The 18,256-nt window shown below is 32.7% G+C and overlaps 1 protein-coding gene across 1 annotated transcript in view; it reads right to left on the bottom strand.

Annotated features, from left to right (window-relative positions):
* LOC140449240 (neurexin 1-like) overlaps nt 1-18,256 on the bottom strand; it is a 412,155-nt gene that overhangs the window by 59,695 nt on the left and 334,204 nt on the right. Inside the window, exons 13-14 of the mRNA XM_072542432.1 lie at nt 4,915-5,123; nt 1,746-1,980 (exon numbers count right to left, since the gene is read on the bottom strand). Coding sequence (XP_072398533.1) covers nt 1,746-1,980; nt 4,915-5,123 — 444 coding nt within the window. The remainder of the gene's footprint in view (nt 1-1,745; nt 1,981-4,914; nt 5,124-18,256) is intronic.

Here is an 18,256-nt window from a genome sequence, read left to right as displayed (position 1 = left end):
CCACTATGAAATTGATTTTTATTAATAATTATTTGTAAAATGTTAAAGGAATTCTACAAATTGAATTTTACCTATTGATAAATAGAAATAATATATTTTGTATTTGATTATTAATGTAATAATAAATCAAATTTTTCTTATATCTGAACAACCATTATTTATGCAATATAAATTTAAAAACCTTTTTATTGTAATAAAAAATAAGTATGATTACTATTTGTTATACTAAAAATATTTAATAGTTAACATTATAAAATTACTTTAATTTAATAAAATATCAAATATAAAACATTTATTCAATTAAAAATTAATTCGTAAAATATTTATATTTAAGAAAAAAATGTGATTTGTAAAGTAAATATGACTTTAGTTTGAAAAAAAAAACATTATCATAATATCATTTTAAAACTACAAAATATTCTATAAAAGATTCCGACGATGACGATGAGTTTTATCAAATGTTTTCTTTTCTTTTTCTTATCGGAAAAATCGTATGAAAATTTTTGGAAAAAAATCATTGTATAACTTACAGATAATTGAAAGGATTCTATAAATTAGATTTTACCTCAAAAAATTACGAAAATTTTCATTTACGGAAATTTTTTTGGAAAATTTTGACAAAAACTCTACTTGACGCTTCTCAGAATAGTAACAGAAGTGAGCATACAAATTTTCAAATCAATCGGTATAAAAATATCATAATAAAATCAGTTTGAAAATTGTTACCGAGACCTAAAATGCGCAGGCAAGTGGTACATTTGACCCCGTTTTATGGCTCTCTGTACCAACCCAGCTGTCCGCCCTTTTGGATTTAGAGTTTTTAGGGGCTAAATAATGAGCCATGAAAATGGCGGACATATTACTTATCGTTAATTTTTCCCCAAAAAATTGCAATTTCACCCCTGTCCGCCACCCCTTATGTATCCACTCTGGCGTCCGTCCTTTGGGATTTCGTCTAGTTATACCAAGATCTTACTCTGGGCAAATTTTCAGCCATATTATCGATCGTTAATTTTTCCGAAAAAAATTACAACTTCATCCCTGTATAGCCACCCCCTGTACCACGAGGGGCGTCCGCCTGTAAGGCAAAGTCTTAACCCAGTTACAATGAATATATTCCAATAGAGAAATGTCATATTACTGATCAGTTCAAAATTTCGGCTCTATCTCTTGGACTATAAGGAAGCGATAAGTGGTTTGACAGCATAATAACTGCTTGTGTAGTCTAGTTTTCAAGTGATTCTAGGCAACCTATTTGGGTGGACTTGGGTGTTTTGACTTGTTCTTGAATGAATTCAGAATCCAGCAGCCCGCTGAAGTATTGGATTTTTATAATATAATTATTTGACAACCTTTTGTTGGCCAACCAGCTAGAGCGGAGTTGAGCCGAAATACATTGATTTCGTATGTTCCGTTTTAAATTCGTTCAATCTGTATGTGCAGATTGACTCCCAAATAAATTTGTAACGGCGAATGCGTGTATAGAAGTGTAACTTCCACCGGCAGTCCCACTGGACTGCCACACCCGTTTTTTTTATATAACGTGAATATATTTCTTTATTGTGTCTTCTTTTAACTGTATCTTATTCTATTCTAAATTAAAACTTTTCTTGAAAAATATTTCTCACTATTTTATCTTACAATATATCCAATTTTAGTCATATTTTTTCGTGTTTATAACAAATATATTTATATATCTTACCTAAAGAGGCAAATACCTTATAAAACATATAAAGAGAACTTACCCACATTAACAATGTAGTTGATATGACCTTCAACCAATTCCACAGCTACGAAGTCTTCTTTCTTTCCTCCATTGAATAAAATCAGTCCGTTTGATTCTCTAGTTTTAAACATAAAATCGATATGTATGCTGGAGTAGGCCCTGAGCATTGGTAGACCGATGAAGGTGTGTTTCGACCGAAACGTTACTGGCCTGTGCAAATTATCTGTGGCGTGTTTTACGAACTTGGCTGCAATCTGTAAAAATATAAATAGGGTTTTTAAATAAGAACAAACGACAATATTTTAAAAATAAAAACAATAACTAAACTATATCGAATATTTCTCCTTTCATATATCATTATAATAATTTATTATAAGGCCGTTCAGTCCCGTTAGATGTCCTCCGGAGGCATGTCAGCCGGGAGCTGACAGCCGTGCCGGACGCATCAAGGAATTTGGATATCGGTCAAAATACTTGGGAATTCCATCCAAATTTCTAATTGACTCGATGCAGGGAAATTCCACTTTTGCTACGTAAAACAAAGGATTTGTTTTATATAAAAGCAGGTAGATTTTCTCTCATCAGTCAGTCGAGCTTGCCTCTTCTACTGTAGACCTAGTCGGTGCTATTATTGTTCCTACTAAGTTATTGTTTTATTTCTGATTTCCTATATACCATTTTATTTTAGCATTATTGTATATTCATACCTTTTCAGGTTAGAATATTACATTGATCTATATTTGTTCATGTACTGATTGTTTGATATTTTATTTGATTATTTTGATTGTTTATTTTTCTTGTATTTTGTGTCTAAGTTGTTCTTCCGTAAGTTAAGAACACTTAGAAATATTTATCTTGCTTTTTCTATTTTATATTTTGATTTGTACTTTGTCTAAGTAGTTCTTTCCGGTAAGTCAAAGAACTCTTAGAAATATTTCTCTGAATATTTGACTTGTTATTTTAATTGTGCGTTTAAGCCGTTCTTTTCCGGTAAGAAAAAAGAACACTTAGAAATATTTTCATAATCATTGTTGCATTATGATTTCCGATATTTTATCTAAGATATTTTCTTCCTTAAGTTAAGAAAATACTTAATACATTTGTCGCTTTCATTTTCTATTTTATGCTAAGTTGTTTCTTCCGTAAGTCAAGAAACACTTAGAAATATTTCCATACCTTGTTTCATATTTACATATTTCATTTATCTGTATTTCTGTCCTAAGTTGTTTCTTCCGTAAGTCAAGAAAAACTTAGGAATATTTCTGCACTTTTCTATTCTTTTATCTTGTGTATTTTACTTTTCATTCTAAGTTGTTTTTTCCGTAAGTCAAGAAACACTTAGAAACATTTTCTTTGCATTGTACTTTTGTACCATTTTATTTTTCTTGTTTACTAAGTAATTCTTCCGTAAGTCAAGGAATACTTAGACTATTTTACCTGTTCTGTTTTCTATTTTTGATCTGTTATTTTGTAACTGCTCTTTGGAACTCTTACCTATAACAGATACTTGTCACGGTAACCGTTATTTTATACCAGTAGCAGTATTAAACCATTTCATCAGTGACAAGCAAAGATGGTCAACACCCGGTCTAATTCCGAGGACAGGAAGAATTCCGCAGAGCCGGCGATGGGCTCAAAGTCCCAAAACGGCTTCATATCAAGATATGACCGAGGTCTACCGCATGATGTGACCGGTCTTACCATGCGGCACACCGAGTCTGAACAGCTACAACTGATATTGAAGGGAAATATACATGGACGGATCTAAAGATCGAAATTTCAAACTAAACATCGAAACAAGAAATTTTCTTCTTTTTCCTCTTTATAAGCAATTCTGACAACGATGGTCAGACAACGTCAATTGAGGCTAAAAACTGAAGTAAAACAGGCATTAAGCCTATTTAAAAATAGAAAGAAGAAGAAGATAAGCAATTCTGCTTGTTCATTGGCAGATTAATACCTCTATGGAATGTTGTCACTTCGTCTTTTTCGCGGCCGTCCGATACTTCTTTTGCCGATTGGTGACTTATCTCTTGCTATTTTATTTCGATTGGGTAAACAATAACACTTTGTGAAGTATTATGGACATACAAGGTTATTATAGATATCTAATAAAAGTGATTAAAGGATTATATTACAAAACATTAATAATAAATACTGGAAAAGACACAACACAACCAATAACAGTCAACAGAGGAGCGAGACAATGGTTAAGATTGCAAATAAACAAATCGACCCTGTTCAATATATATATTTATATATACTGACGATACGATAAGACAATGGAAGAAAGAAATTAACTCTAAAGTAAAGTTAACTCTTACCAATAATTATATACACACAATACTGTTTGCGGATGACCAAATAGTTATACACAGAACCAAAAACTCCCTACAACCGCTTTAATCAGATATGTAAAAATTAGATAACCTGAAAATATCTGAAAACAAGGCGATGGTCTTTAAACGAAAAGAAAATTCCATTTTCCTTACTTCAATATCCAATATATTTATAGCTTTTATGGCCGTAGTGCTCTAAGGGTCGATCGCGATTCACGGAGAAAATACGGGGACTGTCCTAACTCACCACATGTGCATGATCGAAATAATTATGATCCTATCTCTTCACCTGAAAGTTGCGATAATGCCGATTCAGAATATCAGCATTCACAGATAAATTATGGTACATTCGTTTAGCAAATTCCCAACTGTAAACAAACGCACGTGTTAATATTCGCCCTCTCATTCGTTAATGATTTCTGCTTAGTTGATAGACATGTCGTGGAATGCAAATTTTAGATTCCCCATGTCTCTATTAACATCTTTATCAACGTCTGTTATACCTTGCATTTATAGAAGGTTCAGATTAAAACAGAAATCTGAATTTGTTTCGAAACTATCTTACCGATTATTAGAAGAATTTGTCACTAAGTAATAGAAAAACAAAAATTTGTTTAATTTACTAATGTTTATATTTTTAGAACGATTTCCGAAGTGGAAATTGAAACGTCAATAAACGTACTTTAACGTTTAATTGTGGCTTATTCCCATTTAAATAGTAAAAATTTAATTTAGCAAAATTTTTCAAAAATAAAAAATTTAAAAACTTTATGGTTGCCAAACATCGACAATAAAGAAGTATTTTCAAGAGAAAAACGACAAAACATTTAAATCTGTATTCATACGTACCTTGATATTTGGAAAACCAGCTATCGATTGCTCTGTACTTAACGCTTTAGCAAGTTCGATATAGGGTATGTTGTTGAAATAAAACTGTTGGATGTCCCCGATAAAGTTTGGAACTGTTGTCGACATGCTAATTTCCTCTTCAAGATGATATAGTCCTCCCAAATGGACAGTTCTCCATTGCAGAGATATAAACTTGCCCTGAATTTCAGCTGCAAAAATGACGATAAAACGGATTAATACAAACATACATAACACCATTTTTTTAAATACAATCTGCTATACAGTGTGGCAAAGGAGTTGAAAATTTTTCTTTACTTATTCAATAATTATTTATAATGTTGATAATACAGTGTGGCATAACAAGAGTCATGTAAAGCGGTGGTAAGAAAGTTTATAGTGGTATGGTCTTCTTCTTCGTCTTTATAAGCAATTCTTCTTGTTTATTGGCGAATACCTTTATGGAAGGATGTTACTTCATTTTTTGCGCTTTCATCCGATACTTCTTTTGCCGATTGGTGACTTATCTCTTGCTATTTTGACTACACAGGTCTCCTCAGTTCTGCTTATATGGTTATTCCATTTTCTTTTTCATTTTGTTTCTATTCATTTATATACTGTACGTTACATTTTCTTCTAATGTCTTCACTTCACGTCTCTTTCGATCTTTCACCGTATTTCCTGTAATTCTTCTCAGTACTCTCATCTCTGCCGTTTCCAGTAGCCTTTGCGTTGTGGCTGTGTCGGGTCTTGGTTCTGAGGCATATGTCATTATAGGTCTTACACTGGCTCTATAAATTCTTGACTTCATCTCAGTGTTAATGTGTCTGTTTCGCCATATAGTATTATTAAGGCATCCCGCCAGTCTATTTGCTTTTTGTACTTGATCTTTCACTTCTTCGTCCAGGTCTATATAGCTAGACAGTGTAATTCTCAGGTATTTTATTTCCATTACTTGTTCAATACTGATGCCATCAATTTCTATTATACATCTGGTTGGTTCTTTGCTGACTACTATTCTTTTAGTTTTCTGTGATGAGATTGTCATATTAACCCAGATATGCCTAAAACTTACTTTAAAATATTTTTTAATATTTTTCTCCAAATTGACGCAAACAAAAACAAAACAAAATATTTATGCTAGACAATTAAAAAAAATACTGTACAAAATATGGTACACCAGGCATATAACCTACTATTAAGTTTGGATATAGTATGGACCAAAGTATTTCGTGTTTTTAGCGTTTTTCGATGTTTTTGCGGTATTAATTATTTTTCGTGTTTTTAACGTTTTTCGGTGTTGTTTTGCGTTTTTCAGAAATTTTCGTTTTTTAAATGTTTTTCGGTGTTTTTTCTGTTTTTCAGCATTTTTCGTCTTTTCACCGTTTTTCGGTGTTTTTTGCGTTTTTCAGCAATTTTCGTGTTTTTAACATTTTTGGGTGTTTTTTGTGTTTTTCAGCATTTTTCGTGTTTTTAGCGTTTTTCGCTGTTTTAAGCATTTTTTATTATAAGCATTTAGAGAGGGGCCGTTTCTATCGCGAAGTGCACAATTTTCCCGGCGCCGTATATAAGCAACGCGCAACCGATACTTGGACCGTAGCAAAAGGGTTAAGATCTTAATTTACATATTATCGTATATTACTCCGTCTCTTTTGCGAAAAGATTACAGCTGACGTATGCCATGACCTCAACCCAGGCAGTTGAGTAGTAATTTAAAGAGTGTTTAATAACGATTTGATAAATATATTGATAACGATACTACGGAAATAAACTGTTGGTAAGGAAAAAACAAGACTATATAATATATAGATACACTTTTAGACAGAGTTTACTATTCATAAATATCCATTGACATCAAACGTCGTGTTAAAATTTTGCTGTTCTATAGGAAAAAATTAATCAGCTATTTAGTATATTAAAGTGTACCCAAATGTACCAAATTTACAATTTCTGTAATGAGAGGCCACAAAAATCTGTTTGCAACGAGCTACATGGAATTGAAATTTACGAAAGTAAAGGATTATTCATAGTTTCACATCATAACTAACTACATGAATAGCATCAATAGCCATCAAACACGAATGAATCTATTTGAAATATAATTAAACGAGATGTCATTGATGTTTTCGTGATTAGTTTTGTTATGCATTGGTAGTCAACTAGGGGAACAGCAAAGATTACAATAGCGTTGTAGAATAATGTCAAAATATTTATCAAAACTAAAAACATTTTTTTTGTAATAAAAAATATAACAAAACTTTATATTTAATTAAAATTATATATTTATTCAATGCAACTTTTACAAAAGATATTTGAATGATCAAGACAAATAAACCTCTTACATGCTTGACATCTTGTACAAGATTTTCTATCTTTTTCCCATCCGCAGTCTTCACACTTTCCACGTTTTGGACTTTCATTTGCATTTTCACCTGTTCCAGCTACTGCATGTAAATTTATTTGGATTTTTTGTGGAACGTTTATTGTCATTCGGGTAGTTCGGCATTTTTCTGTTAAATTATATGCCAATTCTTTTATAAGAAGCCTTCTTTTATGTAGTTTGTTCTTATTATATTGAGGATTTACATGCAGATATAACACGAATGCGTTAATTACCGCCAAATCTAAAATATTATAAAATAAGCAAAGTGGCCACCTTCTAGTTCCTCTTTTGTAGGTATAAACTGATGCTAATTTATCTGTTCTATCTACACCTCTTTGGTTCTATTGTATTCTAAAATAATGTCTGGTTTCTTATGTTCTTACAATGAAATTTGTTCATCTAAATGCATCGAGGACAAGAGAATAACAGATTTACCCTTTTTAGGACTAAATATATGAAACTAAAGTCATATTATACAAAATACAATATATATACAAAAGACTAAATAGAATAATTCGAAAAAAAAAAAATAACCGAAGCAAAAGAGAAATGGCTGGAAACAAAATGCGTGGAAATAGAAGAACTACAACAAAGGCACGATTTTTTTAATTTACATAAAAAGGTAAAAGAGTTTACATCGACTACCAAGAGAACGACTTTTCACACCATGCTGAACACGGATGGCAAACTGCTAGAATCAACGGAAGATAAACTGAAAGAATGGGAAAACTATATTAAAATTCTTTTTCACGGCATACGAGAAGAAGCAAGATTGGAAAATAACAACGAAGGGCCAACAATTCTGAAATATGAAATCATAAATGCAATTAATCATCTTAAAACAAATAAAAGCCTAGGTCCAGACGGAACATACCCAGAAACGTTAAAATTAATCAGCGAAGAAAATATCGAAATATTTGTCCTTTTATTCAATCGCATTTATGATACAGGTAAAATACCCCAAGATTGGCTGGAGTCAATATTCATCCCACTACCAAAAAAGCCAAACTCACAACACTGCAATGAGTTCCGTCTGATAAGCCTTATGAGTCATGCAGTAAAAGTCCTACTAAAAATCGTACATAATCGTATCTATATAAAGTGCGAAACAATCATCGGAGACGATCAGTTTGGATTCAGAGGCGACATGGGAACGAGAGAAGCCCTGTTCAGTTTACTAGTTCTCGCCCAAAAATGCTACGAGCAACAGAAAGATATATTTATATGCTTTATAGACTTCGAAAAAGCATTTGATAGAGTGAGACACGACCTACTATTAGAACGTTTGCAAGAAGTCGGTTTAGATGGAAAAGACATCAAATTTTTAAAAAACTTGTACTGGAACTAAAACGCCAGAGTTAGGATCGAAGGTTTCACATCCGCAGAAGTAGAAATTAGGAGGGGAGTTAGACAGGGATGTGTTCTGTCGCCTCTGCTGTTTAATCTTTACTCCGAGTTTCTATTTAAAGAAGCATTGGAGGATTCCAAGGATGGAGTCAATGTGAATGGCGTAAATATCAACAGTATCAGATACGCCGATGATACAGTGTTAATTGCAAATTCCGACTTAGGCTTACAACGACTCATCGACAAGACCAACTCGACCTGTGAGCAATTTGGTATGAAAATAAACATTAAAAAAACCAAAGTGATGTCAATCCGAAAAAACCAAAACGTACCTCAACCTTGCACAATAAATGGGCACATTTTAGAACAGGTCAATAGATTTAAGTACCTGGGATGTTGGATCGATAGCAGCCTAAATCCTGATCTAGAAATAAGATCGAGAATAGAACAGGCCAGAAAATCTTTCGAAAAAATAAAAAAACTGCTTTGTGATTCTCGAATAAAACTCGAAATTCGACTACGAAACATGGACCCTTAAAACATCAACCGTAAATAAATTGGAGGCCTTTGAAATGTGGATCTACCGGAGAATACTCAAAATTTCATGGACTTCGCATACCTCAAACGAAGAAGTGCTGCATAGAATAGGCAAGGAAAGAGAACTTTTTAACACAGTAAAAGTTAGAAAAACATCATACCTAGGCCACATACTGACATAATAAGTACTTATATGCCCAACTTATAGTGAAAGGAAAAATCGAGGGAAAGAGAGGCCTAGGAAGAAAAAGACTATCGTGGCTCAGAAACATCCGACAATGGACAAGGCTAAATTTTGAACAGCTAATAAGAACAGCTGAAGATAGAGAAGAGTTTAAAATTGTAGTAGCCAACCTCCATTGAGGAGAGGGCACTTTAAGAAGAAGAAGAAAGTCATATTCTTCTGAAACCCAAAAAGGATTCTTTACTTTTATTTGGTAGAAATTCAACTGGAATAAAAGTTTTGTTCTTTCGTAATGTTCCAATTAGTGTTAGTTTACGTTTTAATAATTCAGTCGCTAAATGATAGTCAGTAAAAAAATTATCCGTGGTTATGTTTCGCCTAGAATTCTGAACATCTTTTATAAGTCGTAAAACCACATTTCTGCCCTGATGTACGTCACGGCGTTGATTTTCTGCTATTCCTGTATACACTTCTGCACAATACACATACGCAGTTATGACATCAGATAAAAGCCATAATTTAATTCCATAGTTTCCACGTGGTTTTGTTGGAATATACTGTCTGAAGGGACATTTACCTCTAAATGATACAAGTTGTTCGTCGACAGCGAGGCTTTCATATGGAACAAACATTTTGGGAAGTTGTGCTAAAAATAAATCAAAAAAACTTCTAAATTGGAGCTACCTTGTCGTGCCTCCGTCGAATAGGTCTATCCTCTTTATTATCAAATCGCAAAAAGCGGCCGATGTTAAAAAATCGTTTCAGAGATATAGTAGCTCTAAAAATGGGCCTACCATCAGAGTTGCTCCAAAGTTCCTGCAGAGATTCTCCGGCACCTTTATAAACACCAGCCAGAAGAAGTAAACCTTGAATACAAATGCAAAATTTCAAGTTAATTTATTTTATAACTGTAATGGAAGTATTTACCTATAAAAGCTTCTAACTCTTTCAGCGATATTTCTTTTACAGTTAACATTTTTTCATTACATATGCGACCACGTTCTTTGTTAGTTTCCACAAAAAGTAAATTGAGCATTTTATCAGTGAAAAACAATCTCATTGAAGATATAGGTTCATAGGTAATTAGTTGAGTGGCATATCTGGTGGGACCTGGCACAGGATTTAGTATATTGATGGATCTAAACAATATACAACGCAATTAGTAAAACCCACAAATTTAGTAAGAAAATATGTGTACCACTTGAGCCACTACTTACCTTACATGCGACTGAGGTGGTGGATATTTGTTTCAAACTTTCCCATCGCGAGCAGTATATTGTAAATCTTTTTGTTCAGGAACTTCTATTTTATTTTCCCAATTTTCGCTTTCATCTTTGTCATCATTAACCGTAGATACATGGTCTTCTTCATAAAACTCTTCATCTACTAACTCTTCATCACTAGTGACGGTTTCTAAATTGGTAAATTCATCTTCATTTTCCGAGTCATCTTCAAGGAGTTTTCGAAATTCCTCTTCCGTAAGTCCTCTCCTGGAGATATTTTGTCAGCAAGTGCTTATTATTCTGTTTTTCACAAATGATTGTATATTACACTCTCAACTCTAAACTTCAAGCAATCAAGTCTGGTACAACACTAAAGATACTCAACAAATACTTCCGAAAATAGAACCCATAAAATCTAATCACCCTTTTCAGAAAAATAAACAAAACAAGCATCACGTACATTTGGAAACACTTCTGGGTACAGGTGGACCATTAACAACAGATGTGTTTCTTTCATTTCAAAGAAAACCAAACTGATATTTCAAAACGAAAATACGTTAAATTGTATATAAACATCACGTCTCAAATTTACGATATAAGAAATATATAAACATTTGAATTTTACTACTGGGTCCAGGCGTACCCAGAGACAATACAAAGGTTAATAGAATCTGGGTTAAGCAGTTCTTATAAGTTATATACAACTTTAAAACAATATTATTTGTCAATTTTTTAATATTACTAAATATTATTAAAGCATTTAAAATACGCTACAGATTGAAACAGAAACTTTTAGTTGTTTATTTAAGCTAAATTTGGATTTTCTTTCTGCACAAAATCTTGTTGATGTAAATAATCTTTGTCTACGAATAGTAAATATTTTACAAAGCAGGACTAAATCCAGAAGAGCTGGCGTTATCTCTAATCCTTTTAGTTCCGCGCTTTAAACCGGTTCTGATTTAATTTTCTGCTGCAGGGATGGTTTTGAATAAAATAATTTTTTATTTAATCGAAATTAATCTAAAGGACATCCTTTATTTTTTATTTTATCTTAATTTTGGTTTGTTACAACTTAATAATATGTCCAAATGTCATCCGATTAGAATAACATTGAACCGTCTATTAAAATTTTTGTAATAATTCTCGTTTTAAAGTAATTTCATGTGAATTCAATTACTTTTATATTTAAACATATTATTTAGTTTAAATAATATACTCATATGCAAAAAACGCAACTAACAAAATTTTGATCAAATTCAAAGTATTCCAGTTTTTTTATTTTTAGCTCTATTTTGATGATTTTCTTAGCACACTGTGTAAAAATTTATAAATAGTAATTTAGTATAGTGAGTTTTTTATTAAAATTTTGTATTTGACTTATTATACGGGGTTAATCGAAAGGTAGTTTTTTATCCTAACTTTAAAACATCTTGTGGAATAACTCCGTTAAAGGATTTTTGTAAAACCTTGTTTTTCAGTTGCAACCATGTCTTTTAAATATTACGTTTTTTGTTTTATGTGCAAATATGGATTGGTTCATTTTTAGGACCGAAATGAGTAGAAAGGAAATGGGAGGATATCGGATATGGGGTTGCCATGAGAGCAGTCCGGTTACAAGCAAACCGGTTTGTTGCACCTGTCGATTTGTAAAACCAGTTTGTTGCACCTGTCGATTTTTAATGCACCTCTCATGCCAACCTCATAACTTTATATTCTCTTATATGCTACAAATCCACAGGTGCAACAAACTGGTTTTACAAATCCACAGGCGCAATAAACTGGTTTTTGTTACAAATGGACAGATCCAACAAACAGGTTTGCTTTTATCCGGACTGCTCTCATGCCAACCCCATATCCGATATTCTCTCATGTGATACAAATCGACAGGTGCAACAAACTGGTTTTACAAATCGACAGGTGCAACAAACCGGTTTGCTTGTATCCGACTGCTCTCATGGCAACCCCATATCCGATATCCTCCCATTTCCTTTCTACTGAAATGACTTTGCCATCCACAATTTACGACTTTTCCTATTATTACCATTATCTTTTGTATTAATTTGTAATACGATGATGGGGGCTTTGGTTACTGTTATGGAAGGAATGTCATATCAACATCTTAGAAGCGCTATATTTAAATAGTGATTAAAAGAAACGACATGATCTTGATTTTAATAAACAACGATACCAATAACAAAATATAAAAAACAACTTAAATTATTTGAGGCTGGTGCGACTTCGCGACCTCTAATATTTCTACCAAGCATGTCTCAAATGTGCTCTATTGGGTTCAGATCTGGCGAACACGCTGGTCAGTTCATTTTATTAATACCAACTTTCTCTACATATTACGTGACACACATTGCATTGGGGTCGCGCATTATCTTGCAATAATAGAAAATCATCGCCGATATATTGAGAAAAGAGTACTACGTTATTCGCTAAAATTTCCTGAATATATCGGTGTACAGTGAACGAACCCTCAATAAATACCAATTCAGTGTGCGCTTCTCCGGATATTCCTGCCCATACCATCACTGAAACCCCCTCCATGGCTAACACGGGGACTGAAAGCCCACTCGCAGTTCGCCGCCATACTCATTCTCTCCCATCTGATGAGTGAAGACAGTATCTCGACTCATCCGTAAAAAGAACATTACTCCATTGTCCTAAATTCCAATCTAAATCTTCACTGGAAAATTGTAGTATAGTCACTCTGTGCCGTGGAAGTAATTTGGGCCCAGTTGCTGGTCTGCAACTTTGCAAACCAAATTCATGTAATCTTCGACGAACTGTAAATACACCTACATTATTGCCTCAAACCTCTTGAAGCTGATTTCTTGTTTGCACCGCTGTTAAATGAAGGTCCCACAAAGCGTTGACTTATATAAAACGATCACCTAAAGCGGTAGTTTTGCGCTTCCTGTCACTTCCTGCTTTACGCTTGTTTGCTCTAGTTCGTATAAAACGTTCCACGACCCTTTTAATACGTTAACAGATGGCGCTAGCAGCAAACATATTAAGTTATTGAATTTGTTTAAAATATAAAAAATGATTTATTTATTACTTTATTACTTTTTTATTCTTTGTTTATTAAATTAAATATTTTTTATGTATTAAAATATCTAACATGCTGCTCCAGGCAGACAAAAAGTCAATACTGTAAAGGTTCATTTAATCAGTACATTCTGCTGACAATTCAAATAAAATAGAGCATGCTGTGTATATTTCAATGGTTTATGTAATAATCCCTATTATTTTATTCGCAAAAGTCGAGACTGCATAGTTTCATCTGCATCATATTTACATTTTAAATTAAATTTACGCCAAATAAACAAGAAGTTAATATCTGCTTTAACGGATAACATCGAAATATAAAGCGCTTTAGTTTTAGTCAAAGAATTGCTGCTTTACAATGATCGCATTGTTTATAACTTTTTTGTTTTAATAACTAATATAACAAACATACAATTTTTTTAAATGGACACTATATATTTTTTAAAATTTATTTTCTCTTTATAATTCTTGTTCTTATAGTATTGAGTTTTGCATAACTATACAGGGTATTTTTTATTTATTTTTTTTATTTATTTATTTATTTTACAATAAACTAGCGGACCAACTCGACATCGAGTTTTTTAAATAAAATTTTTATTTTGCGAGAAAAATTAAGAGATCAATACAAACAATATAAGCAAAAATAAACATAACATTCATCAATAATAATGCAAGTAAAAAGTGTTATCATTTCGCAGTTAATTTTGCATGCTGATCACGAATCCGGTGTCAGATTTGCTCTATCTTGACGTTTTATGCGCGTTTCTGGTCACTTCCGGTGTCGGATCGCAACCGGAAGTACATATTTAGATTCGTCTCGACGAGACCTTTCGATCCATATATACATTGTGGGGTCTAAAACTTAAAGTAAATTTTAACTTTCAGTCATCTCAAAACCGGAAGTGAATTTTTGTACCAAAAGTATATCTTGACAATCTCATACGTAATTCTAATAATATTCCGAAAAAATATTTTAATTATCTAATATGGTTTTTGTGTAAAGTGGTGGACAAGAAAAGGGCTTAGCGTTTTATTATATAAGATTTGAGCAGGGGTCGCAAAGCCCATATGCCCATGTAAATACAATGTTATATAGTGTGCAATTAAATGGTTACATTACAATATTAAGCACTAACTAAATAAATATACAAAAGCATAGGTAATACCAAGTGTTTAGTACAAATTAAATGTTTAACTATGGAGTAAATGGTCATCCAGCTTATTTTTGAAAATATTGACAGATAGAGCATCCATGATCTCAGCCGGAAGGCTATTACATATTGAGAACACTCGATTACAGAGAAAAAATTGTCTAGTTGTTGTTAAAAAAGTTTCCTTTTTAAACTTAACTTTGTGGCCACGAAGACGATTGTCATTGTCTAGTATAAACATATCCCCCACATTTCCAAAGTTGTATTTTACTATCCGAAATGTAATAATTAAATCGCCTCGAAGTCGACGTTGTTCAAATGTAGTGAGATTGGCCATATTCAGTCTTTCTCTATACGTAGATCTTGAGCGACCAAAAGACATCCTAGTGCACTGCCGCTGTACGTTTTCGAGAATATTACGACCGCGCACTAATACCAGACACCAAACAGTTCCGCAATATTTCAGAACTGGTCAAATGTACAGTTTATAAGATGAACTGAGCTCATAAATGACACTTTCGCAAACGTTTTATTTAGTAGATATAATTTACTGTTAGCTTTTTTAGAAATATGCAAAATATGTTCAGACCAACTTAGATTGTTATTAATTATAACACCTAGATCATTATGTGATTTCACTGTTTTTAACACGTGCCTATTAATAGAGTAAGGAAGACACGGATTATTTTTACCCATGTGAAGAACTACACATTTGTCCACATTAAGAGGCAGCATCCAAGTAGAGCACCATTCCGATATGCAATTAAGGTCATCTTGTAGTAACTGGAAATTTACGGAGGGATCGGAAAATAGCTTCGTGTCATCTGCATAGAAAGCTTTGCTTCATTTAATGTGAAATTGTAGATCACTTGAATATGCTATCAATAAAAGTAGTCCCAAAACTGATCTTTGCGGGACCCCACTTAAAACCGTTCTCTTAACTGAGAAAGAGTCCCCAACTCTAACACAAAACTTTCTATCTGTTAAATACGCATCGATCCATCTCAGTAATTGACCACGGATACTAAGGTGTTCCAATTTATGTAATAGTCTTCGCTTTGGAACTCGATCAAAAGCTTTAGCAAAATCGAGGTAAATAATGTCTACCAGGGCTTTTGTGTCTCTTGACCATTCATTGACACACCAGAGAAGATATGTCATTGTAAAACGTCCTTTGACAAAACCATGCTGCTGTTCTGGTATAACCAGTTCATTTTGCAGAAAATCAGAAATTGTCTCGTCAACAATAGATTCCATTATCTTAGATATTATAGGTGTTAAACTGATAGGCCGATAGTTATTAAGATTCAATTTGTTCCCTTTTTTTTAAAATCGGTGTTAGAGATGCGTTTTTCCATATAGGAGGCAAAATTTGTGTGGTGAATGATAAGGACATAATCACATATAGTAAGTAAGCTAAAGCATCAATTTCTTTAAAAATAAAGAAGATATTAAGTCGAGACCAGGAGACGAATTATTTTTTAGGCTTTGAAGATGATGTTTAACTTTTTCAGGAGTAATGATTATATTTTCAAGGGAAGAAGAAACTCGTGACGAAGTAATATTAGGCAACTGATGAAACTGATGATTAGTGCGTTCGACAGAGAAAACCTCAGAGAAAGTACTGGCGAGGACTTTGGCATTCTCATAGTTACTTTGGGATATATTCCCATTATCATTTTCCAGTAAAGGTATAGAAACTTTTGTTGTCAACGAAGATCTAATATACTTGTACAATTTTTTACAGTTATTACTAATGGCTATACTTTCTTCGTAGGTAACAAGAGCTTCATGCATAAATTTGTAAATCCTTTATGCGATTTGTACGTCTATATTTGTTCCACAACTTCCTTTTATACTTGATCAGATATATTAATTCCCCATTAATCCAAGGTTTTATGTTATTTTTGTATATGGTTTTTTTGAAGGTATTTTGGTTATATGTTCTCTTTACAGGCTTCACTTTAAAGTGGTTTTGATGAATCTTGATCATCGATTGACTTTGAACAGTTAGCGCAGGTCGACATGGTGGGAGCAGCAGAGCAGCAGTGGGAGTGAATCGCCGTAAATAGATATAAACAAAATAAAAAGACTGACCTTGCAATCTGTAGATAATCCAAAATACGGGGTCTCTGATGCTCTTTATGACGAAATAAAAACACCACTGGCAATAGAAAATTCTTCTGTTTAAGCTGATATAAAAATGATGGTTAAACTTAAACAATAACCAACTGTAATTTGTAATAATTCACTGGGAAACGTAAATGCTGCCACACACACTACGATGCTTAAAAGCTGTATCATTTAACAAGTTATGACAATTTTTATGTCGAAATCCCTATGAAATTAACACCATGTATATAAAGAAGTAATGCATAAACAATTATTTATTTTATATAATAAGGTAAACAATATTTTGTAGTTTTTAAATTAAGTTTAATTACAAAACGAAATTACGATTTTCTCAATTTTTTTAAATGGATCACCCTGTATTTTATTTTTTTAGAACTATTGTATTTACGATACTCTTTCATTTTTATACAGCATTGTCCATACCAAAACTCATTATTTTCAGAGATATTTTTAGTTTTATTTAAATTTCGAGTCTATATTCAATTTTTTTTAGTAGAAGTAAACATTGAGTATTGATTAACCCAGATACTACTGAAACTTTTATTGTTAACATTTTGAATTAGTTTCGAATTTTCATGGAAATTATAGCATATGGAACCAAAAAACACAATCATATATTTTTTTATGACGATACCTGTCAAGTTTTGACATGTTCTTTTAAAAGGACGGTAGTAATATACGGTACCAGATATCATATATATTTTATTAGTATCAATTTACAAAGAATGAAAGGATTTAAAACTAAATTTTGGATGTAAAGGTATTTTGCACTTTTCACACAAAAACTGGACTTTTTTGTGACAATATCCACATCGCGATTGCTTTTCTTGATAAAGAACCAAGTGGTTAACGTCATATCTTGAATTGGCTACCGAATTCGAATTCCGCTTTAGTTGATCCAGTTTACCGTCTTGAGTTTTGTGAATCTGCCACGCATTTTAAATAGCCATATCAACGCAATGAGCAAAAAGGGGAAAATACCATTTCTTTCCTCTTATGGACACTCGATATAAACTGATGTTCTGGTCACTGCGATCAACGGCACCCATGAAGTTATTGTATATTCTAACAATATTTGGTTGAGGAACTTGAATATGTTTTTTCTCTGCTTGTGAAAATCTCTTTACAGAGAAGCAAGGCATTACTGGTACAAAATTGGAAGCAATAGAAACGATATTATTATCATGCCAGCGGCAAACCACTATTCCTGTATTTTTATCAAGACGATACTCGTATTTACCATGTTCAGTTTTTTTCATAATAGATGAACAGGGTAAAGGGCATTTCATGGTGCGATTTTCCCTTACAGTGCCTGTACCAAATATGCCTC

This window comes from Diabrotica undecimpunctata, chromosome 8 (assembly GCF_040954645.1).
Source record: "Diabrotica undecimpunctata isolate CICGRU chromosome 8, icDiaUnde3, whole genome shotgun sequence".
In the NCBI taxonomy this organism is placed as follows: domain Eukaryota; kingdom Metazoa; phylum Arthropoda; class Insecta; order Coleoptera; family Chrysomelidae; genus Diabrotica; species Diabrotica undecimpunctata.
This window is presented reverse-complemented; position numbering and strand designations above follow the sequence as displayed.